The 26,194-nt window shown below is 39.1% G+C and overlaps 1 protein-coding gene across 1 annotated transcript in view; it reads right to left on the bottom strand.

Annotated features, from left to right (window-relative positions):
- The window catches only part of LOC124260049 (pikachurin-like), a 159,625-nt gene extending 134,023 nt beyond the window's left edge, over positions 1-25,602 (bottom strand). Inside the window, exon 1 of the mRNA XM_046694287.1 lies at positions 25,270-25,602. Within this exon, the coding sequence (XP_046550243.1) occupies positions 25,270-25,399 (130 nt within the window). The 5' untranslated portion in view covers positions 25,400-25,602. The remainder of the gene's footprint in view (positions 1-25,269) is intronic.
- Between the last annotated feature and the right edge of the window lie 592 nt (positions 25,603-26,194).

Raw genomic sequence — 26,194 nt, 5'->3', positions numbered from 1 at the left:
GACATAAAACCAGATCTATTGTAGAAAGATAGACAGCCAGTACATTTCATGTCTACTCTTTGACAACTAACATGGCACATTTCAGTACATATTCAGCCAATCAAAGTCAGGAACACCACAAGTTTGAATAATCAAACAAAAGCAGAAACCACTTATTGCAAATCAATGACCTTTATGTCTGCAGAATGATAAATCTATGCATGTCTGCAGGGAAATCTGTGCAGGAGTTGATCGTTAACTACATGCCAGATAATAAAAACTAAGAAAGATTGCTGACAACGATCTTTTAGACGAGTCTGGATTGAAAATTAACAAAATCAGGATATATGTTTTTGAGATGACACATTCCCTCACGGCTAGAATTTGCCAGCAAACCAAGGTCTACATTCATGACAATGGATTCTAGGATAGTTCTATTTCATGGAAACTGTGAAATGGTTCCCAATATTTCGCAGGGTGTTGTGAGAGTTATACGTGACAAAACTATCAGTGAATATTCACACAGGGACAGTAGAAGCTGAGCTAGCTAGCATCTTCATATGGTTTTGAATGTTTATATCTAAAAACTCAATCATCAAATCCAGAAACATCAAATTAGAAATTATACTTCTGTATATTTAGTTTTTGGCAACATTCTTGATATGTTTAAATTCAATAATTGGAAAGCAATATTTCAAAAATCTCAGCAATAGCTGTTATTTCTGGCACTAGAACCAGTCTGATGATGAAGGCTGCATTGTAAGTTCCTGATAAAGGTTCATATTCTTTTGTACATTCGCCCGGAGAGCGGAAGGTCGCAGGTTTGATCCCCGACCGCGTCATACCAAAAAGACGTTAAGATATGGTACTTGTCGGTCCCAGCCTGGCGCTCGGCATTAATGGGTACAACAAGGACTGGTCGACTCGGAGTCAGTATAATGTGTCTGAGCGGGATATTCATGCATCACTGCGGCATAGTATCTCAGTGGGCTAGCACCATAAAACCAGCTTCAGTCTGGGCTAGTACAAGCAGCTGCACATACACATAAACACGCATGCACGTCGTCATATGAGCGAAATATTCTCAAGCACGACGTTAAACCCAATTCCACCACCACCACCACCTCATATTCTTTTGTAGATTCAGTGAATGAGTTATAAACTGTATAAATACTCGGGGATTTACCTGGCTCCATCGATTTCTAAGAGGAGAAACCTGGAAATGTCCAAAGTATGAACATGGAGTCACATTGTGGTGTTATGTGGTATTCTTCACATGATTTCTAACAATTTTACTGATGCCGTTCTGGACATGCCCAAAAGCTTAAAGAATTACAGGCAGGGAATGTCAATGCTACACTGGTGAAAATAAAGAATGTCAGTCCGAATGTATTTGTAACAAAATAGAAAACTATATGCAATCTAAAACTTTTGGTTAGCTTTTATGATTCATGCATCCATACATGTTTGCATCCCCAAGAACTTGCAATGTGGAGAATGTGCATACATTCTGAATCTGTATCCAGTAAACCACCACAAACATAGCCTCTCTCAAAGTCTCTGAACCATTTTTACCCTTCGGTCCAACCCTTTACTAAAAAGACCCATAATGAAGCAAGTGTAGATTTCAATCAGGTTCTGAATCTCCCATCTCACTGGGCCCCTTTTCAATCTAAATGGAGATATTTGTTTTGATTAAAATTATATAATTTCGGAGTCTAGCACAAACAAAAAACATGATATTTCTTGCTTCTCTCGACACCAAACAAATCTTAACCCAAGAATTGTGTGGACACAAACAGGACGCACATTTGCCATATCGTAAAATGTGCACCACAAATCCATTGATGAGTCCGTCACCCTACTTCCTCCACTGATATTTCCAAAAATATTTATTAACAGCAAAAACCAGTGTGTAGTTATAAGACATCAAGTATACTCCTTTACCCAATGAAAATGTTGAGTGCCTAAAAATATCCCCTGCCTGTAGCGTTAACCAAACTCCAAGAGAGACCATGATTTCTTTCATGATAGTTCAAAGGAGCGGCACAAGCACTGATTAAACCAATCTATTCCAGAGGAATTCTGGTATTACCTTCTTCTGACTTAGTTGGCTCAATGTGTGATGTTGAAACAGTGTCAGCTTAAAATATTCCCATCACTGGTCGACAGCTTCAAACAAGTATAAATTTGATTACAACATAATGCTTGTTAAAACAAAGTCAGATGAATGTTAGATAAAGATTGGTCACACGCGTTCATGATGAAAGCCTACAATAGTCTGAATACTGCATAGAAGCCCTCCAATAGTTTTCCACTAATGCTCACCCTCCAATAGGTTTCTGAAATGAGACACTATACTGTATATTGTTCAGAATGTCATTTTGAATAAATATGATCACATAGAAAAAAGCTCTCTTTACACCTTTTGACTCAAAAACAAAATCATAAACTCTCCAGTATCTCTGCATGTGTCCGTGTCCTAGAAAATGACCTCATCTAAAACCCTGAATAACCTAATTACAAAGAGACCATCTCCAACTTAAACACATGGCAATGATAGTAAGATTTGAAAATGTGCCTGTAGAAAAAGATCTCTAACAAAGACACAGCATTTCCATAAAATGGCAGGTCAGGTCTAACACAAAATTCTGGGATCATCTAAGTATCAGAAATCTCAGTATTGTCCAAAAAACATACCAAGTCCAAGTCACGTTGGTTTGTTTGTGGTGAAGCCATTATTTCTAGAATCATGGTCAATGATGCGGACATGATCTTAGCTGACGGTCCAAAGCAGGAAAAAAAACCACTGAAGAATCTGAAATTTCTAACCAATTTCTTGCAAACACATTTATGTCTAGCAATGTTCAAACTTTGACGCAATCTGAAGGACCTGATCAATAATCAATTAGCTATATTCTCAGAAGAAGTGATGCGAAAAACAGAACTGCCTCAGCTCCACTGATAGACTTTTGATCTTTCATATTTAAAGACTATCTCATCTGAAATTGGACATAATTCTCCAGTAATATCCCCCTTTGATGTCAAGGAGACAGGATAATGCACATCAACTTCCTTTTTATCAAAGAATCATTAAAAATCCTTCCCACAGATTCGCTTTTGTCAACAAAAACGTGTCACGTATTCAGACAATGTTACATATTGGAAATCATTCTTCCACACTTTACATTTCCAACAAAGCATCATCATATCAGCATTGTGGAAGAATTTCGGATTTCAAGACATATTTGTTTAAAGGGTTGTCCATTAATGACCATCATCCCGAGGTAATCGGATCACAAGAAAACCTCTTCCAGAAATATCACTAGGCTTTTAGAATTTCTCACGATTTTACGAGCAATTTTATCTCTCTAATTTATTAGCAATATTCCATTACATTTCAGCTGTTTGACAGATCAGTGAGATATTATCAACATCATTCAATTGATAGTCAATTTGTAAGTGCCAAAAACCTCTGCATGAAAGCTTTAACCCACCACACAACCATAGCCTATTTGTCAAAACAAAAATAAATTCTAACTTAACACCAGTCTGAGGTGAAAGGGTTAATGCAGTTTTACGCTTCTTAACAGATTTCCTCATCTGTGACTTATCCAAGCACAACAGCATTCAGCAAAAGCCTAGAATTTGTTCATCTTTTTCTTGGAATCGGTAAATCATGACAGTGATCAGACCTTCTCTACTGCATAACTTGCAGTGTTTCAATTAAGGAACATACGATCGAAGATCTCAAATTTCCCTTACACATCGGGATTTGATTGATCTTTATGAATAACGTGTTCCTTATCGAGATCATCATAAGTTGGCTGGAGCCATTAAGATTGTACAACTGATACAGTTTCCTCAATCAATCAGCATGCGTGCAAATACTAACAATTCCGAGAAACACACAAAGGCCCAATGTCTTTCTGTTGTTTAATTAATGTATCACTGTTTGTACGAGAATACTGATACATATCAATCGTAATGGTGGATAACTGTCTTAATGACATCATTTATTTACAAGTTTTGACATGTTTAGTCTAAGAGCAACTCTTTCAAGATACAGAAGTCGTGGTTCCCAAATGAAGAAAGGTTTAGAGCTCCAAAACAAAAGACTTCACAATTCCTGTAAGACTTTCACATATTTAGTCTAAGAGCAACTCTTTCAAGATACAGAAGTCGTGGTTCACAAATGAATAAAAGTTCAGTGCTCCAAACAAAAGACTTCACAATTCCTGTAAGACTTTAGGTGAGTTCCCAATGTGAAGAAAAGTTCAGTGCTTCAAAACAAAAGACTTCACAATTCCTGTAAGACTTTAGGTGAGTTCCCAATGTGAAGAAAAGTTCAGTGGTCCAAACAAAAGACTTCACAATTCCTGTAAGACTTTAGGTGAGTTCCCAATGTGAAGAAAAGTTCAGTGCTTCAAACAAAAGACTTCACAATTCCATGTAACACTTAAGGTGGGTTAGCCACCGAGATGTTGAGATACCTTTAATGTTATACGATAGGTAAACAGTGTTGTACTACACAATCAGGTGCCCAGTTCCAGCATAGGTCTAGACATTGTAATAAGTGTCCTGCGTGACACTGAACCAATGCTTCTGTATATTTCAGTAATCATTAACTTATTAAACTAATCTACACCATCATAAAATGTGAGAAGGCCGACAAAATGGTCTTGAACTGGACTCCAGCTTTGTATGGACCGCCAATTAATCCGAGTTCAGCATCACTTTCATTTACAGAGCCTTGGAATCACCTTACAGAATGGTTGAACTTTGTCGCTTGGATTTGTATATATATAAAACTATGGTTGTAATGAGTGAGTGAGTGAGTATGGTTTTATGCCGCTTTTAGCAATATTCCAGCAATATCATGGCGGGGGACACAAGAAATGGGCTTCACACATTGTACCCATGTGGGGAATCGAACCCGGGTCTTCGGCATGATGAGCGTATGCTTTAACCACTAGGCTACCCCACCGCCCTGGTTGTAATGAACTCAAACGGACCACTAATTTGAGTTTGAAGTGCCTGAGACAAAAGTACAGTTTAGTATATCTAGCAATTCATTACAAGTGTGTTCATAATAAAGGTAGTTTGCTGCACACATATTTATCTTTTACTTTAACAGTGGAATGGTGAAATCAGAAAAAAAGGTGAGTAAATGTCATTTGTGATACAACCTTCAACACAGGCCAAATATATAAATCTGGGCCAAGTAAACCAATGATTGATAACCTGAGTGATGACCCATGTTGTTAGGGCATGGTGATATATTATCATTCAAGTGACATACTGTAGCCACATGACCCTCATACCTAACAATAATTTTCATTCAATGTTCAGAGGTATCTATTATTACCTTAACAGTGTAAGACCAGTTTCAAGCCTCCTTCCCACATCAAATTTAGCTGATTTGCTGGGATATGACTGAAATGCTGATCAACGCAGCACTAAACCAAACCATTCTCAAACATCACCATGGGAAAACAATCCATCAATAGCTCAAGTATGACATAACCTTGTTAACATGAGTGAGGTGAGGTGAGGTGAAATTGGGTTTAACGTCATACTTGAGAATATTTCGTTCATATGACGACGTTGTTAACATGAGTGAGTGAGTTTAGTTTTATGCCGCACTCAGAAATATTCCAGCTATATGGCGGCGGTCTGAAAATAATTGAGTCTGGACCAGACAATCCAGTGATCAATAGCATGAGCATCAATCTGCACAATTGGGAACCGATGACATGTGTCAACCAAGTCAGCGAGCCTGACCACCCGATCTCATTAGTCGCCTCTTACGACAAGCATGGGTTACTGAAGATCAATATTCTAACCCGGACCTTCACGGGTTCGTTACCATGAAGATTCATCATCCTACCATAACGTTTCCACCAGTGACATTTGCCAGGTTCAACACAGATCATCCATGATAATTATTTATTATTCCATGATTAACCATCCCTCACACATTAAACTTTCATGGGCCTGGATTCTCTGATGGCCATAGGTTACACTCCCCCCTTCAACAACAATACAGACATACAGCTAACAGACCCGTGAAGATCCGAGTTAGAACTGATATTCAGTAACCCATGCCTGTTGTAAGAGGTGGCGGGATCAGGTGGTTAGGCTCGCTAACTTGGTTGACACATGTCATCGGATCCCAATTACGTAGATCGATGCTCATGATCGATGCTGTTGATCACTGGATTGTCTGGTGCAGACTCAATTATTTACAGACTGGAATATTGCTGGAATATTGCTGGAATACTGCTGAGTGTGGTGTTTAACAACAAACCAACAAACCATTCAACAACAATGCAGTCAAACAGCCAATAAATACTTAATTCAAAAATTCAAAACAAAAAATCCATATTGAACAGGACCATAATTTCATTGAAACCAGAATTCCAAATGGATGTGTGTATACCCAAACCAGAGCACATACTCTGACACACAGATGTGCAACATCATATCACTGGCCTTTGTAGTGGTGAAATAGCAGACGATATTCTCCGTATTCATGCGGAATGAAAGCAATTTTCTCTGTTACCCAGGACGTGGCCATTGTTCTGATCAATGGGAAGTGACCCGACAAGAGTGGTCTCTGCCTCGCGTCCCTGACTCACAGTCTCGCTACAACAGGTTACAGCATCCTGCCATTATGCAGATGACTTTACACTACAGCACTGCGGTAATAACAAGTCATAATCACCTAGGATTGGTGGAAGTGTCAAGAATTCTAAAGGATCAGTGCTGCTGGTTGGACTAAAAAGGTTGACTGAAAGTGGAGAATGATTCATAACTTGGCCAGGAGTTATTAGAATCACTAACAGAAACCAGATGACCTCAAATTTGTGCCAAATTAGAAGTCTGAGATTCTGTGAATGGTTCAGCTTTAGGTCTTCATCAGGGACCTGAAAGGAACCACACTAAATTAAGTTGGTCTGCCTCATGAAAGTCAAAGAAAATTTTAACCTCACTGAACATGTGTTGTACCTGATTAGCATTTTCTTGCTGGCAATTCTATCAACATCATTTCAAAGCTACACAAATCATTAGGGTTGTGCATTGGCAAATAAATTGTACTGAGATTCTGGTACCCATATTCTAATACATGTTGCGATATATTGGGAGCCAACGTGTTTGACAGTGAGTGACATTGATTTATACACACTAAAGCCATAAAAATAAAGTTCATAGTTGTGATAACAGATATTTTGAATTCATATTTGTTTTAGAGGGAATCTTTATTTTATATATAAAACATATTGCATGTAAACTATGCTGTTTTGTCAATTGATTATAATGGAAAACTTCAGTGTGAATGAAAGTCTGTGTAGATTTTAACTTAAACCACAGAGATCATCACAAAATGTCACATATATTTTATTACCCAATATACCGTTCTGAGAAAAAACATTGCAATACGTATCATTTGAAAGGCGATTTTGCGATATATCAGTATACCGCTAATCATTACAACCAATTTTGCGAGATGAAACCCAAACAATATTCTGTCTAATCTGAGTGCAACTGGGAACGAACTCACGAACATTCATAAGTTGATAGTAAAAATAACAAGTGAGACATATTTTCCCAATATTACCAGCGGTATCATCACTAGAATGAGCCTTATATAATGAGTGAGTGAGTTTAGTTTTACACCGCTTTCAGCAATAATCCAGCAATATCACGGCAGGGGACACCAGAAATAGCCTTCACACATTGTACCCAAGGGGGGAATAGAATCTGGGTCTTCGGCATGAAAGATCCGGGTTTAATTCCCAACATGGTACAATGTGTGAAGGCCATTTCTGGTGTCCCCTGTCATGATATTGCTGGAATATTGCTAAAAGCAGCATAAACCCCAACTCACTCACTCACTAAAAGCGGCATAAAACTAAACTTACACATACTTCGGCATGACGAGTGAATGATTAAGCCACTAAGCTACCCAACTGCCCCAATGAGCTTTCTACTCTGAACCCACATGGGGAATCAAACCCAGGTCTTGACGAGCCAACTAAGGCAGTACAGATAAACTGATTCTGACAATTATAAAACATACAAATCAATACAATCGTGCTGAAATTTAAAATCTTTTCACAAAATTCAGACATAAGTTCCACATCATAAAAATATGATTACCAATGGTGAGAAAAATATAGGAAACTGCAACAGAAACAGATATTATGAATTTTATAAAAATACAGAAAAGAGATCAATACTAAGCAATACTAGATTCATATCCAGATTGGATTTTACTTTAAAACCTTTTTTTCAAATTACCTAAATAACTCTCTTTTGGATGAGAAAGAAACTAAACGGAGGTGGACTTTTAAACATCTTCTGCGTGAACATCCCATACCAACACTGTCAACTGAGATACGCGTGCCACTTGTTTAAGGTTATCAACTTCTGAGGTACGTCTTGATATATGATCTTATTTGCAAGTATCAAGTATAGAGGTAGGAATATCTTTACTACATCTGTTTTAAATGTCAATGTAGTATGGACACACTGAATAAAGGCTAGCAGAGAAGTGTAAACCACACAAAATAATGTCTACTGGAAACTGCAACACAAACTCGACCATATCCATCTCTGGCAATTGTGTTCTGAAGATAAACTATTTACTGGGAGACAAAGAAGTGGCAACACAAAAACCCTATGGTTACATTTAAAACAGTTTCACAGTCATCTGTTTCAAAGCTTCAAATCAACTAAATTATTCATCGAGTAAAAACACAGTACAGTAAAGTATGCTTCAAAATATAAGTGACGCCTTCTTCAACTACACTCAACATCCATGGTTGGGAAAAAAAAAATAAGCAACCGGACGGAGCAAACGGTTTCATCATCTTTATGGATCGAGATGGTGTGAGCAGAAAAAATTACTCCTCTGTATGTTAACATGGCAACCATGAAAACAAGTTGCACCAGCTATTGCAGTTACATTAAAAACTTGATAGTTGAGGATTTGACAAAGTAGACTCTGGAGGTTTGGCAATTCAGGTGAGGTGAAATTGGGTTTAACGTCGCGCTGGAGAATATTTCGCTTATAGGACGACGTGCATGCGTGTGTATGTGTATGTGTGGATGCTTGTACTAGCCCAGACTTAAGCTGGTTTTATAGTGCTAGCCCACTGAGATACCATGCCGCAGTGAAGCATGAATATTCCACTCAGACACATTATACTGACTCCGAGCCGACCAGTCCTTGATGTACCCATTAATGCCGAGCGCCAGGCAGGGACCAACAAGTACCATATTTTAACGTCTTTTGGTATGACGCGGTCTGGGATCGAACCCGCGACCTTCCTCTATCTGGGCAGACGCTCTAACCACTACACCACGGAGGCGGTCTTTGGCAATTCAGAAATGCAGACAGATCTGTTCAGTAATTAATATATTTAGGTCAAATGTTCTTAGTATTACAAATGTTGGCCTGTGTTCAATTTTTAGTTTTCAGTTAATGAGCGGAATGAACAGCTGAAATAACACTAACCAGAAAATATGATCATATCAATACTGTGTTATTATCATCCAGACCTTATGCCTGAAAAATAAGTACCAATCAAATTTTACTTTTTACTGCACATTTTTTTAAATAATCCAATTTTACACTGTTTCCTGTTTAATAATTATATACATATAAATATATTTCCCACTCAAATGTGATACCAGCAGCATGGACTCAGCTAGCCCACATTCCCATGTACAAAATTTAACAGCTGCAATCAGCTTGGCGCTGCCTTTTGTTTGCATTTTCAAAATCAATACTTTAACACTACTGCAGAATAATGTGAGACTGCTTCTACACATTGTTATATATCATACTTCTGATATTGACCATGTTCGGCCATCTTGTTTCCATCAATATTATAAGACCATCTTGTTTCCATCAATATTATAAGACCATCTTGTTTCCATCAATATTATAAGACACTCAAACTCAGCTAATCACACAGAAAACAACTTGTCTATTTTCAGCTATTCTCTTTCTTTTGATCAATCAGCACTGTTCCTATAGAGATGTCTAACAACAAACACACTTGATCTTCCAACCCTGACACTCTCCCATTTCCCCAAACTTAACCTTCCTCAAACAAATTCAAATAGTTAGCCCTGACTTAAACTAATGACCCAAAATTGATCTGGAAACTTTCAATGCCTCAATCAACTGAAAGCATCAAATTTTGGAAAAAGCGATTAGAACCTGCAAGTGCAGTGGAACCAACGTAAATAGCCTTTGTACCTTCTTTGATTACTGCTGGACAAAGCTGATGAATCAATGGTCAAGGATGACCAAGGGATCAGATGGTATTGATCTTGCACATCCTACCCACTGGTCATTTGCTGTTGTGGGCAGTTGTGGGGCTAATTTAGCAGGTGCCCCATGATGGGCGAGCAATGGCAGCAAATAGGCTATGGTTTGGTTATGACATGCTCAGCAAACAGAGACATGTAGAAGGAACGGCGGAGACTATAATCTCTCCGAGCAATTTCAGGAAACCTTAGGGAGTATCAGGAAATTACATGACAGATACACTCAGCCTTTGTCGACATCTTGAGATCTCATTTCGGCCTACTTAGTGGTCCTACAGAGAAATGACGTTAGATGTGGAATTAGCATGCAGCTGTACCTCTGTGATTGAACTGCAAAATGATGGGCATGTAAATGAACGGTCTGTGGAAGAGATGCTCTTATCTAAATCTTTGGGTTTGTGATATCTTTAATCGGGAGAGTAATATGAGACAAATGTCTGTCCCATTGTTTATTTACGCAGCCATGAAATGATAATTATCTGCAAGGACGATGTTGAGTTTTGTTTCTGGATTGTTTGGCAATCACTGTCATTTCAGTTTTAACCCTACTTTTATGCACAGATAGCTATCTATACTCATGCCATGATTCTTGTTGCATGCTATTTTGATAGCGGAACATATTTGCTGACATCAGCAAGATTACTGTTAGTGTAATCTAGGTACGTTCCTCCACCAACGCATCTCCACTGTCTGCTCAGTCTGAGTCACACACGTCTAGTGCTTCTGATAAGCTCAGCGGCTATGAAAAGGACACAATTAATATCCCATTACACAATTGATTTGGTGTTACATGCAAAACAGTATAACAACACTGTGCAAAATAAGGAAAACAAAAGTACGGAACATATATGGATCTGTAGGTAGGAGTTCTTTATATAATGTTAGTTTCAACAATGTTTAACTCATTATGTTAGCTGAAGTGTTCCTCAAACTTGTAGGTTCAAATTGCTTCAGAAATGATGAACGCGACTAACAGGATTGGGTGGTCAGGCTTGCTGACTTGGTTGACACATGTCATCGGTTCCCAATTGCGCAGATTGATGCTCATGCTGTTGATCACTGGATTGCCTGGTCCAGACTTGATTATTTACAGACCCCCGCCATATAGCTGGAATATTGCTGACTGCGGCGTAAAACTAAACTCACTCACTCAGAAATGCTGACATGCAGAAACATGATGATTTTCTTGACAGCTGTTTCCAGGTGTGACACTTCTTGTTACCCTGCCTGGTGCTAAGCATTATAGGATAACACAAGGATTGATTGGCTCAGTGTCAGTATATCCTGTCTGAGAAGGGTATCTTTTGTTGATGATGATTTGGAGATTAAATGTGCGCTTTCCAACATCATGCATATTTCGCACACCAACATTAGTGTTAAACTGCAGAATGGTATATCGGGAACTAGCACTCTTCAGTTGGCATTAAACCAGACTACAACACCATGCACACACGTCACTATAAGTGCAGCTATCTTAAACATGACATTATTCTGCATTTCACATCACCTCTCAAAGCAGATTAAACATTTGGGTTGCAAGTCAAGCAATGAGTCAGTCGCTTTACCCTGAACACAAATATTCCTTTTTATTTGGGGTCTGGTTTGGTGGGAACATTAATATTTCAGGCCTCTTAGAGGCAGTGGGGTAGTCTAGTGGTTAAAGCGTTCGCTCATCATGACAAAGACCATGGTTCGATTCCCCACATGGGTACAATCTATGAAGCCCATTTCTGGTGTCCCCCGTGACATTGCTGAAATATTGCTTAAAGCGGCGTAAAACTAAGCTCACTCACTCTGGCGTCTTGATGACCATCTTTAAAGCAGACAGAGAAGCATGATGATCATCAGACTTCCTAGTATTCCTCATGACTCCAAAACATCCAGCTTTACCTATTTCGAATCAACTCATGAAATACCAAGTCATATTAAAATGTAAAAGGTTCAGGAATAGAAATCCTGATGACATATGGCAAACATGCAGCATGAGGTTGGCAAATGTTTGCTCACCTCCCATTCTGTTGACGCTCCAGATCAGGGCAACCTACCTCTGATTAATAATATCAATAACACCACGGGGTTTACAGTCGTGACTTCCAATTAAAGATCCGGATAGGTTTTCTCAGGAAGGCATGGATTTATGTTATCAATCCACCATGTACACAGGGATTTATCTAGATCTGCTCACAGGCTGATAGTCAGTCCCAAGACTATGGCAAATGTTAGGAAAAATTCCAAAATTGTAATTAAAAAATTCCCAGTTGATGTTTATATGAATAAACAAAGAACTCATTTATAGCTTTGTAGAGATAATCTGTATTGCCCTGATAACAGGACCAATAAAGAGCTTAACAATAATAATAATCATAATCATCACCATAATAATGTCTTAATACTTAGTGCAACTTCATTGCTCAAACTAAAAAGCTACAATACCTCAAATTTAGAACAATGAACTAAAAAATTCCTCTTTTGTAAAAAAAATACCAATCTCTTTGCAGTTTGTCTCTTGGATAAATCCCTGCGTACAGGAACTACACAAAACAACCAATCAAAATCTGAACCCAAAGTTTGAAAATGTCCACATGCCAAAAAAAAATTTTAATTCGTGATCTCTTCTTAGAATAATATCAAACCAATTATTTATTATTAAGAATTTTATCATTAACATAGATTATTAATTATACATGCATCTAAATAGTGTCCATCCAAAGAGAAAACTGTTTCTATGTTAAATTTAGAAGCCACATAGCGATGCAAGTTCAGCAGTAGAGCGATAGCCAGCGTTTTCAATTTGCCTAAGAGAGTGGAGATTCATCAGGATCGTGAGTGTAATTTCCACATCAATAAAAACCAGACTCGGTAATAAATCAACAGCCAGTTAATCAGGGTCTCCTGTGCTGAAGGCAGGACTGAGACAAAGGTATCTCCCCCACATAGGAAAACGCCATCACTCCATTGTGTCTGGCAAGACATGGCATGTGCTACAAGTGTGAAAGAGATGATACGAACATTGTTTGCCAAGAATTAATCAAATCTAGCTTGATGTCTAAAGAGAATTTTCAAAATGTTAATTTAATTTCCCATGTGTCACAGCACAAATCATATTTTTTTAGGTCTGTGTTTGTTTAAAACATCTGGTATTTTGTTGTGTGTTGCAGAGAGCAAAATGTAACATGTCATCAACAAACAGCAGCAGAACTCATTCCTTAACACATTTCAAAGATTTAATAATAGTTGAAAAGTATTCACAAACATAATCCGATGGAAGCATAAATCTGGAAAATCGCTGTATAACATCTAAATTCTCTCCCAAACAAGAAAATTAGAAAAACTTTAAAAACTAAAGAAAGTGATTAATAGAAGACATCTGACCCATGAAACATGAAAACAGTTTTTGTTTTGTTTTCCTTTCCTTTAACTGAAAAACAAAGCTATCATTATGCTGTCTGTGACCTTGACCTTATATCTACACATCTACATTTGTACAAGCCTGAGGCGGAATGCATTAACATAAGTGAAACTATTCACCAGAACAGAAGAATGTCCTTATAGTGCTACACACCTTAAACACTGAAGAGCTCAACGTCAACTGTTATCTCCAATAACTGTGACACATCTAAGTGTTTTTATCATAGTGACACCTACTTCCTTACTCATACCTCCAACTACCACAGCATAATCTCTTCTCCCCTAACCCAAACTCTAACGCTCGTCTTCACCTGACCCAACCAATGTCCCTGAACAACACCACTTCCTGGCCCCATCATTTCACACAGACCACCAAACACATCCCTGACCATCAATTGACATGCCTTACCCCCAAACACAATCCTGACTCTCAAACACATCCCAGCGCCACCCACATCCCAACCACAAACACATCCCTCCCTACTACTTGACACACCCAACCTGAAAACCCCAGCCCCACCCACATCCCATCCACAACCCTGCCCCTACTACATCCTTGACCACACCCAACCCAGACACCAGCTGAAAACCCAGCCCCACCCACATCACATCCACAAACACATCCCTCCCCTACTACATCCTTGACCACACCCAATCCAGACACCTGCTGAAAACCCAGCCCCACCCACATCCCATCCACAAACACATCCCTCCCCCTACTACATCCTTGACCACACCCAACCAAGACACCAGCTGAAAACCTAGTCCACATCCACATCCCAACCACAAACACATCCCTGCCCCTACTACATCCTTGATCACACCCAACCCAGACACCAGCTGAAAACCTAGTCCACATCCACATCCCATCCACAAACACATCCCTCCCCCTACTACATCCTTGATCACACCCAACCCAGACACCAGCTGAAAACCTAGTCCACATCCACATCCCATCCACAAACACATCCCTCCCCCTACTACATCCTTGACAACACCCAACCCAGACACCAGCTGAAAACCCAGCCCCACCCACATCCCAACCACAAACACATCCCTCCCCATACTTATCGCTGATCCATGTAACATTCCAGCCTCATCCACATCCCAACCAGAATGAGTGAGTATGGTTTTATGCTGCTTTTAGCAATTTCCCACCAATATCATGGCGAGGAACACCAGAACTGGGCTTCACACATTGTACCCATGTGGGGAATCAAACCCAGGTCTTTAGGTGACGAGCAGACACTTAAACCATTAGGCTACCCCAACACCCCCATCCCAGCCAGAAACACATCCATGATGCCAACCACATCCTTGACCCCACCCTACCCACACACACCAACTAAAAACTCAGTCCCCACACCTGTTACTTACAGCATCTCCACCCTGCTTTCACCCCTAGGTGTCATTAGCAACCACCCTTCCCGCCTCCACAGAAGTCACCCATCTCCAATTACATGCACAACCAACTGTACAGGTAATGAGAGAAGCTGCAGCCTAAGTCCATGCCAGCACACCCAAGCCTCAACACAGGTGTGAAGCTGGCTAAACAAATGACAACTGTCACTGTCTGCTTCTAACTGTGTCGTGTTACAGCAGCCAGTGGGTATTCATGGACACCTGATAGAGGGATTGTCATCTCCGAGAGTACTCAGTGAGTTTATAATTATACGTTGCTGAAATAGTTTGTAGAAGGTTGTGACTGTAAGACGATAACACCAGTGTGTGGATGATATGCTTTAAGAAAATATTTGTTGAAAACATGAGAATGTCCCTAATAAGATAACAATCTGCTCGGTTTCGTCTTCCCTTGGGCTATCTGAGTGAACATGATAAATACTATACACCATTTCTACAGCTTTTGGCCAGGTGTCCACGAAGCAATACTGATGGGAGTACAACTACCTATAATGATGAGCAAAGTTCAGCCAGCATCATTCATGCTAGCCTTGTACTAAAACAATACTCTGTCATCTTGGGTACATCTACAATACTTTAAAAGATAAATATACAATCAGTAAGCAGATTCTGAAACCAACTGCAAACAAAGCTTTTATGAGAAATCACAACCAATAAAATGACCTTCAATTTTCACTAGTGGACGATTTAAATATTTCAAATGACAAATCGTGACCCTTCTTTTGGCAAAATCTTTTTACAAGACTGCAAAAGAGCTTCCTTTTTATGATAGACCTCCCTTGTACTGGTCTAATATCAGGATGATACTTGTCTTAAGTTACCAATCACTTGGCAAACATCCACTGAAACTTTATCTATGATTATGTACCTGCCCGGCACTAATATCAGGATGACGCTTGTCTCAAGTTACTCATAATTCAGAAACATCCAAAGAATCTTTGAAGTCACAAGTCTTACTGAACTCTCTGGGGGCGGTGGGGTAGCCTAGTGATAAAAGTGTTCGCTCATCACGATGTAGCCTGGGTTTGATTCCCAACATGGGTACAATGTGTAAAGCCCATTTCTGGTGTCCCACACCTTAACGTTGCTGGAATATTGCAAAAAGTGGCATGAAACCAAACTCACTCATGATTACACAATGCAAATTCACTCCACTCACTCACTACTGAACTCTCTGACATCCCCTCATGTGGATTATCCAAAACCACAATAGCATATAAAGGCAATAAACCAAGATATTAATACTAAAATCCTGTCTCACAATAAACATGACAAATCAGCCCACATATCACTCAGTTTTTTCAGTCTCCAGGGTTTTACATGACGCGTGATTCCTGCGTATTTGACACAACAATTTTGTAAAAGACTCTGAAAATATTATCATACGAGTCAAGCTTGACGCAAATTTCATGAGTGACCCTCACAATTCAGTTCAAAGTCAATAAAATCATCCTGATAAGCAAACAATGATAGTTTTCATGAGGTCTTCCTTAATTTAGATATTTCTTTCAATTCATGTTAATAACTGTATGTTAAAGTGAATAAATCACAAGCCTGATAATTTGTTCAGTATACTGGAGTTTGTTATGACTGAACTGAACTGTGATATATATACTGTTTATTAACTAACATGGATGAGAATACAACACAAAACAAAAAAATCTTTGCCTTTTGATATACACACATAAATATTATGCTAAAATTTTAATGACTCCCAAATATTGAAAATGACTCCCAAAAGTAAATACTGTGGGTCACCCTGACTCTCTTTTTTCAAAGTCTGTGTAAAACCCTGAATCACTACATGAAAACATGAAAGTTTTGATAACAGCTTCTTTATTGTTTGTAATGACGTTTCAGGGCCACTTCTTGCCCCTTCAGTAGGTGAATACTTGAACATTAACACCTACCCTCATCTGCACTAGAGGCTTCAGTTCAACAGCCAAAGAAGGAGTCATTCATGTATGATGGAGCTACTTATATACACTCTATAAAGCCATTATAACCCACACCTTACTCTTACAGCTACCTACAGGTCACGCCCTGTTCCCATACTGGCTTAGTCAGGCTGAATACATCGTGCATTATGTGCGATGGACTTGGTTGTCCTCGAGGTGAAAAATTACTTAAACCCATCTAAACCAACCACCGGCCAAGACTTAATTGTATCCCCGGAGTAGTCAGACTATAATGTTACTATCATCTTAGGTCCTTTGTACAGAATGTTCCTGAGTTTAGTGTGGATATGTTAAGAAACTTGGTATCCTATTCCGCCATGAAATAAGTAATTAACTGGGTACATTCTTAGCAGGTGTATTTGCCAGGGACAAGGTATTGTGTGTCACCTTAATTAGCTTTTTGGCATGTCTTTCTAATATTTCTAACACATTTCAGGATCTGGGTTTGGCAGTTTGGTTGCATACCAGTTAAAGTAATCCTTGGTCAGAACAAATATGGGAACAATTTTGGAAGCCTGATTCAATTAACTTTTATATTCTTTGTAATATTTCTCTGACATTCCAAGATCTAGATTCTTCCTTTTATGATTAAAAAATGATGAATAAATAATCGGAATGTCATAATTGACATTCTTTTTTCAAATGCATCCTGTCCTTTTAAGATAAAACAGCTTAAAGGCAGGCAGATGAGATACATGGACTGTTGTTTCACAAGAGGCTAATAAAGGAAAGGAAGCAGAGTGTTACTGAATTAGGTGCAGTAAGGTAGCCTTGTGGTTCTAGTGTTTGTTGTGCTGAAGGTATGGGTTGATTCCTAACATGGGTAAAATGAGTGAAGCTATTCTAGGCAATTACTATAGTCTATACCATGATATCATGAGTCCGCCCATGTTTGTGTTACCAGAGTCAGCCCATGTTTGAGCAAGGACAGTTAGCCCATGTTTGTGTTACCAGAGTCAGCCCATGTTTCAGCAAGGACAGTTAGCCCATGTTTGTGTTACCAGAGTCAGCCCATGTTTGTGTTAGGACAGTCAGCCCATGTTTGTGGAAGGACAGTCAGCCCATGTTTGTGTTACCAGAGTCAGCCCATGTTTGTGTTACCAGAGTCAGCCCATGTTTGTGTTAGGACAGTCAGCCCATGTTTGTGGAAGGAGAGTCAGCCCATGTTTGAGCAAGGACAGTCAGCCCATGTTTGTGTTACCAGAGTCAGCCCATGTTTGTGGAAGGAGAGTCAGCCCATGTTTGTGTTAGGACAGTCAGCCCATGTTTGTGGAAGGACAGTCAGCCCATGTTTGAGCAAGGACAGTCAGCCCATGTTTGTGTTACCAGAGTCAGCCCATGTTTGTGTTAGGATAGTCAGCCCATGTTTGAGCAAGGACAGTCAGCCCATGTTTGAGCAAGGACAGTCAGCCCATGTTTGTGTTACCAGAGTCAGCCCATGTTTGTGTTTGGACAGTCAACCCATGTCTGTGTTAGGACAGTCAGCCCATGTTTGAGCAAGGACAGTCAGCCCATGTTTGTGTTAGGACAGTCAGCCCATGTTTGTGTTAGGACAGTCAGCCCATGTTTGTGTTAGGACAGTCAGCCCATGTTTGTGTTAGGACAGTCAGCCCATGTTTGAGCAAGGACAGTCTGCCCATGTTTGAGCAAGGACAGTCAGCCCATGTTTGTGGAAGGAGAGTCAGCCCATGTTTGTGTTACCAGAGTCAGCCCATGTTTGTGTTAGGAAAGTAAGCCCATGTTTGTGTTAGGACAGTCAGCCCATGTTTGTGGAAGGAGAGTCAGCCCATGTTTGTGGAAGGAGAGTCAGCCCATGTTTGTGTTAGGACAGTCAGACCATGTTTGTGTTAGGACAGTCAGCCCATGTTTGTGGAAGGAGAGTCAGCCCATGTTTGTGTTAGGACAGTCAGACCATGTTTGTGGAAGGAGAGTCAGCCCATGTTTGTGTTAGGACAGTCAGCCCATGTTTGTGTTAGGACAGTCAGCCCATGTTTGTGGAAGGAGAGTCAGCCTACATTTGAGTAATGAAGTGAGTCTATTTTTTAGTATGGGGGCCTACCTTTGAGTACAAGAATAAGCATATAGGTTTGATTAAGGGAGTCAGACTATGTTTGTGTCAGGGAGTCAGTCTATGTTTGAGTAAGGGAGTCAGCCACAATGGCTTGTATAATGCAGTAATGCATTGGTGTAGGCAGGGACACAAGGAACAGGCTTCCCACATTGTATCCATGTTGAGAGAGACTTCTTGGTCTCTACTGAACAAGGTAACATGTTACTCACAAAGCTGACCAACTGAACTACCCTCATGGGCTTTTTAAAAACACGCCAAATAAGCAGGGAATCTCATGCATTCATAATGGCCATAGCTACTAGGTCATAACAATATATCAAATCAGAGAGTATAATTGATCCTTCCTCCAGTGTACCATCCTCTAACCTGCCCTACACAGCAACCAATCCAAGGTTGGAATAGATACATATATACTTCAACAAACAGGGAATCAATACAGAGCAGCTAGTGCAGCCAACACACAAGACGAATGCAACATATGGCAAATACTGACGTGCTGTTATTTCAGTTGATATAGCAACAATGATGAACCTGTTTGAAGCATGCAAACACAGCTATTGTTAGCATATAATTCTTATGCTGTACTGCTCTTTTTGGTGCATGTATTTATAACTACGATTTATCTCCACCACTAAGGACGGACTAGCTTTGCATGCTGACATCTCAAAGGAGTGAGTGAGTGAGTTTGGTTTTATGCCGCTTTTAGCAATATTCCACCAATATCACGGCGGGGACACCAGAAATGGGCTTCACACATTACACCCATGTGGGGAATCGAACCCGGGCCTTCGGCGTGACGAGCGGACACTTTAACCACTACACTACCCCACCGCCCCACATCTCATAGGACTTAGGAAAAGTTGGGCAGTGGTAGCACAGCGGTTAAAGCAGTAGTTGGCCAGGACAAATACCTTGGTTTGATTTTCTTTCAAGAATGATTTTGGGTTGGTTGGTTTGTCGTTTAATGCCACACTCAGCAGCATTCCAGCTATATGGTGGCAGTCTGTAAATAATCAAGTCTGGTCCAGAAAATCCAATGATCAACAACATGAGCATTGATCTATGCAATTGACATGTGTCAGCCAAGTCAGCAAGCCTGAACACCCGATCCAATAGGTCACCTCTTATGACAAGCATGGGTTACTGAAGAACAATTCTAACCTTCAAATTCTAATCTTCATGGGTGAACAATTTCGGAAGCCCATTTATCAGTCTGTGTCTGTGACATGCTTAAGCTGTATTATACCCCTTTCTATCCTCCTTTCCTTATCATAGGTTTAGCTACAAAAAATTAACCTATAGTAGAAAATAACAAAACTCAAAGGGTCCACCAACCATAGTTCGTTTTAAACATTTCAGTAAGTAAGGTTTTACACTGCTTTTGGAAATATTTCAGCAATATCACGGCGGGGGACACCAGAAATGGGCTTCGCATATTCTACCCACATGGGGAATCAAACCTTGGTCTTCGGCATGACAAGCGAATGCTTTAACCACTAGGCTACCTAGCGTTTAAAATTCCCGCCTGTCCGACCGTCCGGAACTGTCTATTTTCATCTCGGACGGTCAAATTTCAAATGTAGCCTGTCCGGTGGTCTGGTAGATATTTTTACCCCTAATAGTAAATATTTCATAACATCGGACCGGTTTTCTTGTCGTCAGTTTGAGGTGTTTACGGTATTATGATCATTATGTTAAACTACATACGACTGTACAGTTCATGTTACGATCAATCACAACACGTGTACTTTCAGTTTACCTAAACTGGGTGCATTGCCTGTTAGTGCTATGTAGTTCATTGCGATGCCTACAAACAGTAACCTGACTAACCTGATTTTGTTTGGGTTTTTATTGTTGAAAACTGGACAGGCAAGTTTGTATCCGGACTGGACTGGTAATTTTTTTAAGTTACCAGTCCGGCTGTCTAGCTTGGAAATTTGGGAGTTTTAAACACTGGGCTACCCCACCGCCCCTACACATTTCAACCAACATATCCAGCAAGTGCAAGGGACAAGAAGACAGTTCATAACATCTGTCATTTCACTATAAGCGTGTGCATTATAAACGTAGTTTACTGTGTTTATGTCACTCCATATTAACAAAACGACATCCACTTGTCACTCATACCCAGCTTTCTTCACACCAACATCCCATTCTACCAAAGTCTGATACTCAATTTGCACCTGCATTCACAATCTTTTCAGAGCAAAACTGCTTCCTGGAAATTCGATAAACCCTTGTGTTCATAAAAGTTGAACAGCATATATATATACAGATACAAGTTTGCAGCTCTCATAATTTAATCTCTGATGTTAACACATTCTCACTGTTCCAACTGCTTTACTATGATTTGAAGTATTCTGAATTGATTAAAACACACTAGTAGTGAATTGTCAGTGAGTGAGTTGGATTTAAAGTGGACTAGAACAGTGTCACAGTTACCTAATGGTGTGTGTGATGTGAGTGAGTGAGTGTGTTTTACGCCACTTTTAGCAATATTCCAGCAATATTACATCGGGAAACGCCAGAAATAAGCTTCACACATTGTACTGCTGTGAGGAATCAAACCCGGGTCTTCGGCGCGACGAGCAAACGCTTCAACCACTAGGCTACCCAACCGCCCCATCTGATCTGAGAGGTAAATCTGAAGTGATGTAGTTCATAGACAATGACCATTTGGAGTGAGATTCGGAAAGCATCCACACTACAAAATCGCCACTTCATCGACTAACACTGACTAAACACAAAACATGGACTTCTCTTTAAAAAAAGTCTTATACAAAATTGATAACAGCCAATCCCTCCAGCTGGCTCGTATCCAAACACCTTCACTATCGTTCTCTCAATAAGACAAGCAGCTACCCTGGTCGGCTGTTTCACAGACAGAGTTCCTATGATTATTCCCACTATACCAGTGGAAGCGTGATCTCCCATGCAGTAGTGATGAGGTTGTCGACAGGTGCTTGGAGCTCTCCCAGCAATGACAGTACAGTCACCAGGCACTAACAGATGGCAACAAACAGCAGTAGTTGTACATCACAATGGGACACACTACAGTGGCTACTAATTGAAGTTATATCTCATTATCTTGCTTCATTCTGGTTACATCTAATCGTGATATTGGAATTATTTATGACTGGTCAAGGTGTTCGGCTTTGGATTCTGTTACTCAGAATTTTCTGAATTAAGCCAATTCAGATAATAGATGTCTTAATAAATATTTCAGGTCAACATTTATTTTACTGCTTCCTTGAATTTTTAAGTAGTCTAAATAAGTTCTTAGCTGTATGTTTGTCTTTACAAACACATTTTTTAATCTGACATAAGAAGGATTTATCAAGAAGATTTATCTGGGATTACAAACTGAGGCCCTTGGCAGAGAAACTCAGAAATGTTTTTAAATTATTTTTTCTTTAAAATTTTCATTTTCCTAAATTCAGGTGTATTTTTGTATTTTATTCAATCCACAAAAAGTGAAAGCAACATGAAAGCCTCTTCATTCTGATTGATTCTGTTATCAGTGAATGCTTGTCACCTCTGAAAGCAATGATGTTAGTTATTACTATAACAACATGACTCATCAAATTTTAAATTCAATTTCTACTGACACTTGCTTCAGAATATCAGCCTCTGCGCTGGTATGGATAATCCCTGCATCAGGATACAGCTCGTACAAAGGCATGTAATTTGCAGGACAATGTGAAAGCAAACATTGATTACACCAACTACAATTTTGTTGCTAGAACCAACTTAAAGAAAGCTGACAAAGTTAACCCAGTTTACTGGTGATGTTTCTCTGAAATTAACAGTTTCTAAATCAATTATTTATATTGTTACTTTAAGAACAATACATTTGTAAACAGATTATTTGTCCTGGTTAGAAAATGGTTCAAAGTTAACACTAGTTTCATCAGTCTAGAATTTGCATAAATATATTCCACAGCACTTATTCACAAATATTCTTTTAATATAGTGTCGTGTAACTAAGAAACTGGGAAATATAGAGATGCAGATAGTCAATAAAACGTTATTTTCTCCAGTATTTCTTACAACACAGGTAAACACAACATGTCAGCCGCTACTGCCTGCTCCTTGTTGACAGAGGTCAATATAGTATTTCAGATCAATCTGAAGATCGCTCATCACTGAACATGCATGTAATCAACCAAATGTTTAGTTTTCAAACACCACCCACCCACTGCTCACCTTAGAAACGAAATCACAATATTCTTGCAAAAATCATTTCCTCACATTCATTCAACTGTTTAAACCTTCCCAATATTTTATGTTCAATGCATTGATGGCTTCAGACTGTGCCTCCAACTCATTCAGGTGCTACTGTTTTCGTAGTCCTCTTCATGTGTAGCCGATTCCTTAATTATTCAATCCAATATGAAACTCAATGCATAATTATTGATTTTAGGATTCTGTGAACCTGATCTCTGGAAGTTATTTCACTCCAGAATTTAATAGTGAATCAGCTTCTAGAATTTCACAATGCAACATGAATGATGAAAATTTGATATTTATTCGTCAGGTTTTTTCCCTTTTAACAAGAAGTGCATGCATTCACCAGATAAAGCCTTAAAGCAAATATGTTTTCTTTCTCGGCAATTTTTGATTAAACTTGTTTCATGTTATTGTATGCTTCCCTTCTCTTTCAGAAAAACAATTTGAAAGATAACTAATATCATTCAGAAATGTATTAGATAAAAGCACTGAAGGATTACATGAAATAATATATCACAACCATGTATTGAATGGTTGGCTGTTTCGTTCACTGAAATGTGTGAGCTATTCTAAGAAAATTGATTCAAGTTCCATTCCAGAAGTCTACATTTTTCTGTGGAATTTGTAAAATGTATACATTTACACAAATATTAAAATTTACACTTCCTATTGATATGATCCTTCTGACCTACAATTTCCTATAAGTACATTTATTCCTTTAAAAATTACAACTTCATGACTACATTAGCCACTGTGAACGAATCTAGTACACTAAATTGTACACACTTAAAAGAGATGTTCAAGCAACGGAGATTGCAAAAGAAATTGTTTTCATGATTTTCAAAGCTAAAGTTTATCCTCCTTAAAGATGAAAGGTAGTGAATTGAAAACTGAAATGACTATACTATTCACATACTTAACAAGCCTGGTGATAGAATAGCCATGCCTGTGCAAAATGGGTGTATGGCTTTGAACAAGCTGTACACATATATCTCATCTTGTTGCAAATTGATGCAACTTAGTTAAGTAACCACTTAAACACAAGGATGCTATAATAATGTTGAATAACATTGTTCAGCTGGTTAAGCCAATTGTGTTTCTATTTTAAACATTGTTGTGAAAACAGTTTACACATAGTGTAACCCAATTATATGAAATAGCAAATACAAGCTAAATAAACCTGATACAGAATACATGTTTCACACTTAAGCATAAAAGAAACTCAATGGATAATGTTTGCATCTACCTAAATTTAACTAAAGGGTATATGATTGAATGTATTACTCCATCATTAAAAGAAAAATATGGATGTGTTATATACATTCTGATGGAAAACTTTATAGGACAATGTAGTAGGATCAGATAATGTAATTGAGCTACCCTCTTAAAAATGTGTATCTTGTATTCTTAACATTCAACACAACAACCAACAAACATGTAACATATAAAGGAGTACAGTTGTTCATTCAACAGCTCTCGATTTGCTTCATTATCGCTATTGTAAGTGGTGTAAAAACAAAGCGATAAATATAGCTATATATCATTCATGAACCGGCATGTATACTAAAGGGCCTGGCAAATGTACCATCCCAAGCAATCCTGCAGTACACAACACGGTATTTCTCAAAAGCAGTTCCTGGATCTGACGAGCGAACGTCATACTTCGTGTTATAATCATTCGAGCAAACAATACACATTCATTTACACCTGTAAATGCACGTTGCAAACTAATGCATTGCAATACACACACGATGCGCTTGTTCCTTCGGGCTGTTGATTCACGCTACAGGAGCTGTTTCAAACGGGTAATGATTGCGCCATATATCATAACGCCATCAACTGCAATGCTGTTCTTACCTTGGAAGAAGGCTACAATCTTCTCTGAATGTCTAGCCTCGGATAACGCCACAGAGCACAGCAATGTAACAATGCAGATCCATGGTAAGGATGATAAACGTTCGTAATACTGGTGAGATTGAGTCGCCATTTTCTCGTGGGTCGTTCCTATCAGACGAAGTAACGGGACTGTAAAGTGTATCACAAGCTATACGTCCATCCTAAAATTATCCAGACAAGATCGCATGTATATGCTACTGTCGCGAGCCACGTAACTCCAACACCGATACGCGTTTCCTCATCTCTCGTGTTTTGACAGTTTCACAAACGAGGTTTTGGTCACGGATAATCAACTCTCTGCTAACCTTAACGGAGGGCGATTCTATTTTGTTTTGGAGGGGAGTAAGGTTGCGGGTCGATAAATCTATTGTGAGAATTTACTGCTCTGAAACCACATATATTATTAGTTTTTATTAAAGGCGTTTAAAATGTGTAACATATATCCCAAATGGTCATTACTTGAAGGAATAAAAGTGTTGTTTTGGTGGGAAATTCAGAGGGCGCCTACGATGACCCCCTATGGAAAATAACGGGTTGAGGAGGCAGTGTTAAAGGGAGACAACTACGCCGTACAGGTGGTTCTAACAGGTTCATTCCCATACATCAAAGCACAAAGCCGCTTGGACGAGCAAGAAGACAATCGTGAAAAAATCGATTGCTAACAGTCACCTCGCGGTGCCTATACATGAACTATTTTCTGAAACTGAATACTGAAAATTTGATTACACAAACTATTTGAAAGTGAGTTGTGCATGTGGAGTTTGGTCGTAATTAAACAGGAATTATTAGTTAGCAAAGTTTCCACAGAAAGGATACATACATCAGTATTGTCTTGTGTGACATATGCTTAAAAAGACATTGCAGAAATTCTGCTACCTTTTAAATA

The sequence above is a fragment of the Haliotis rubra genome, unplaced genomic scaffold (assembly GCF_003918875.1).
Source record: "Haliotis rubra isolate DU_JTF1 unplaced genomic scaffold, ASM391887v1 Scf75, whole genome shotgun sequence".
NCBI lineage: Eukaryota > Metazoa > Mollusca > Gastropoda > Lepetellida > Haliotidae > Haliotis > Haliotis rubra.
This window is presented reverse-complemented; position numbering and strand designations above follow the sequence as displayed.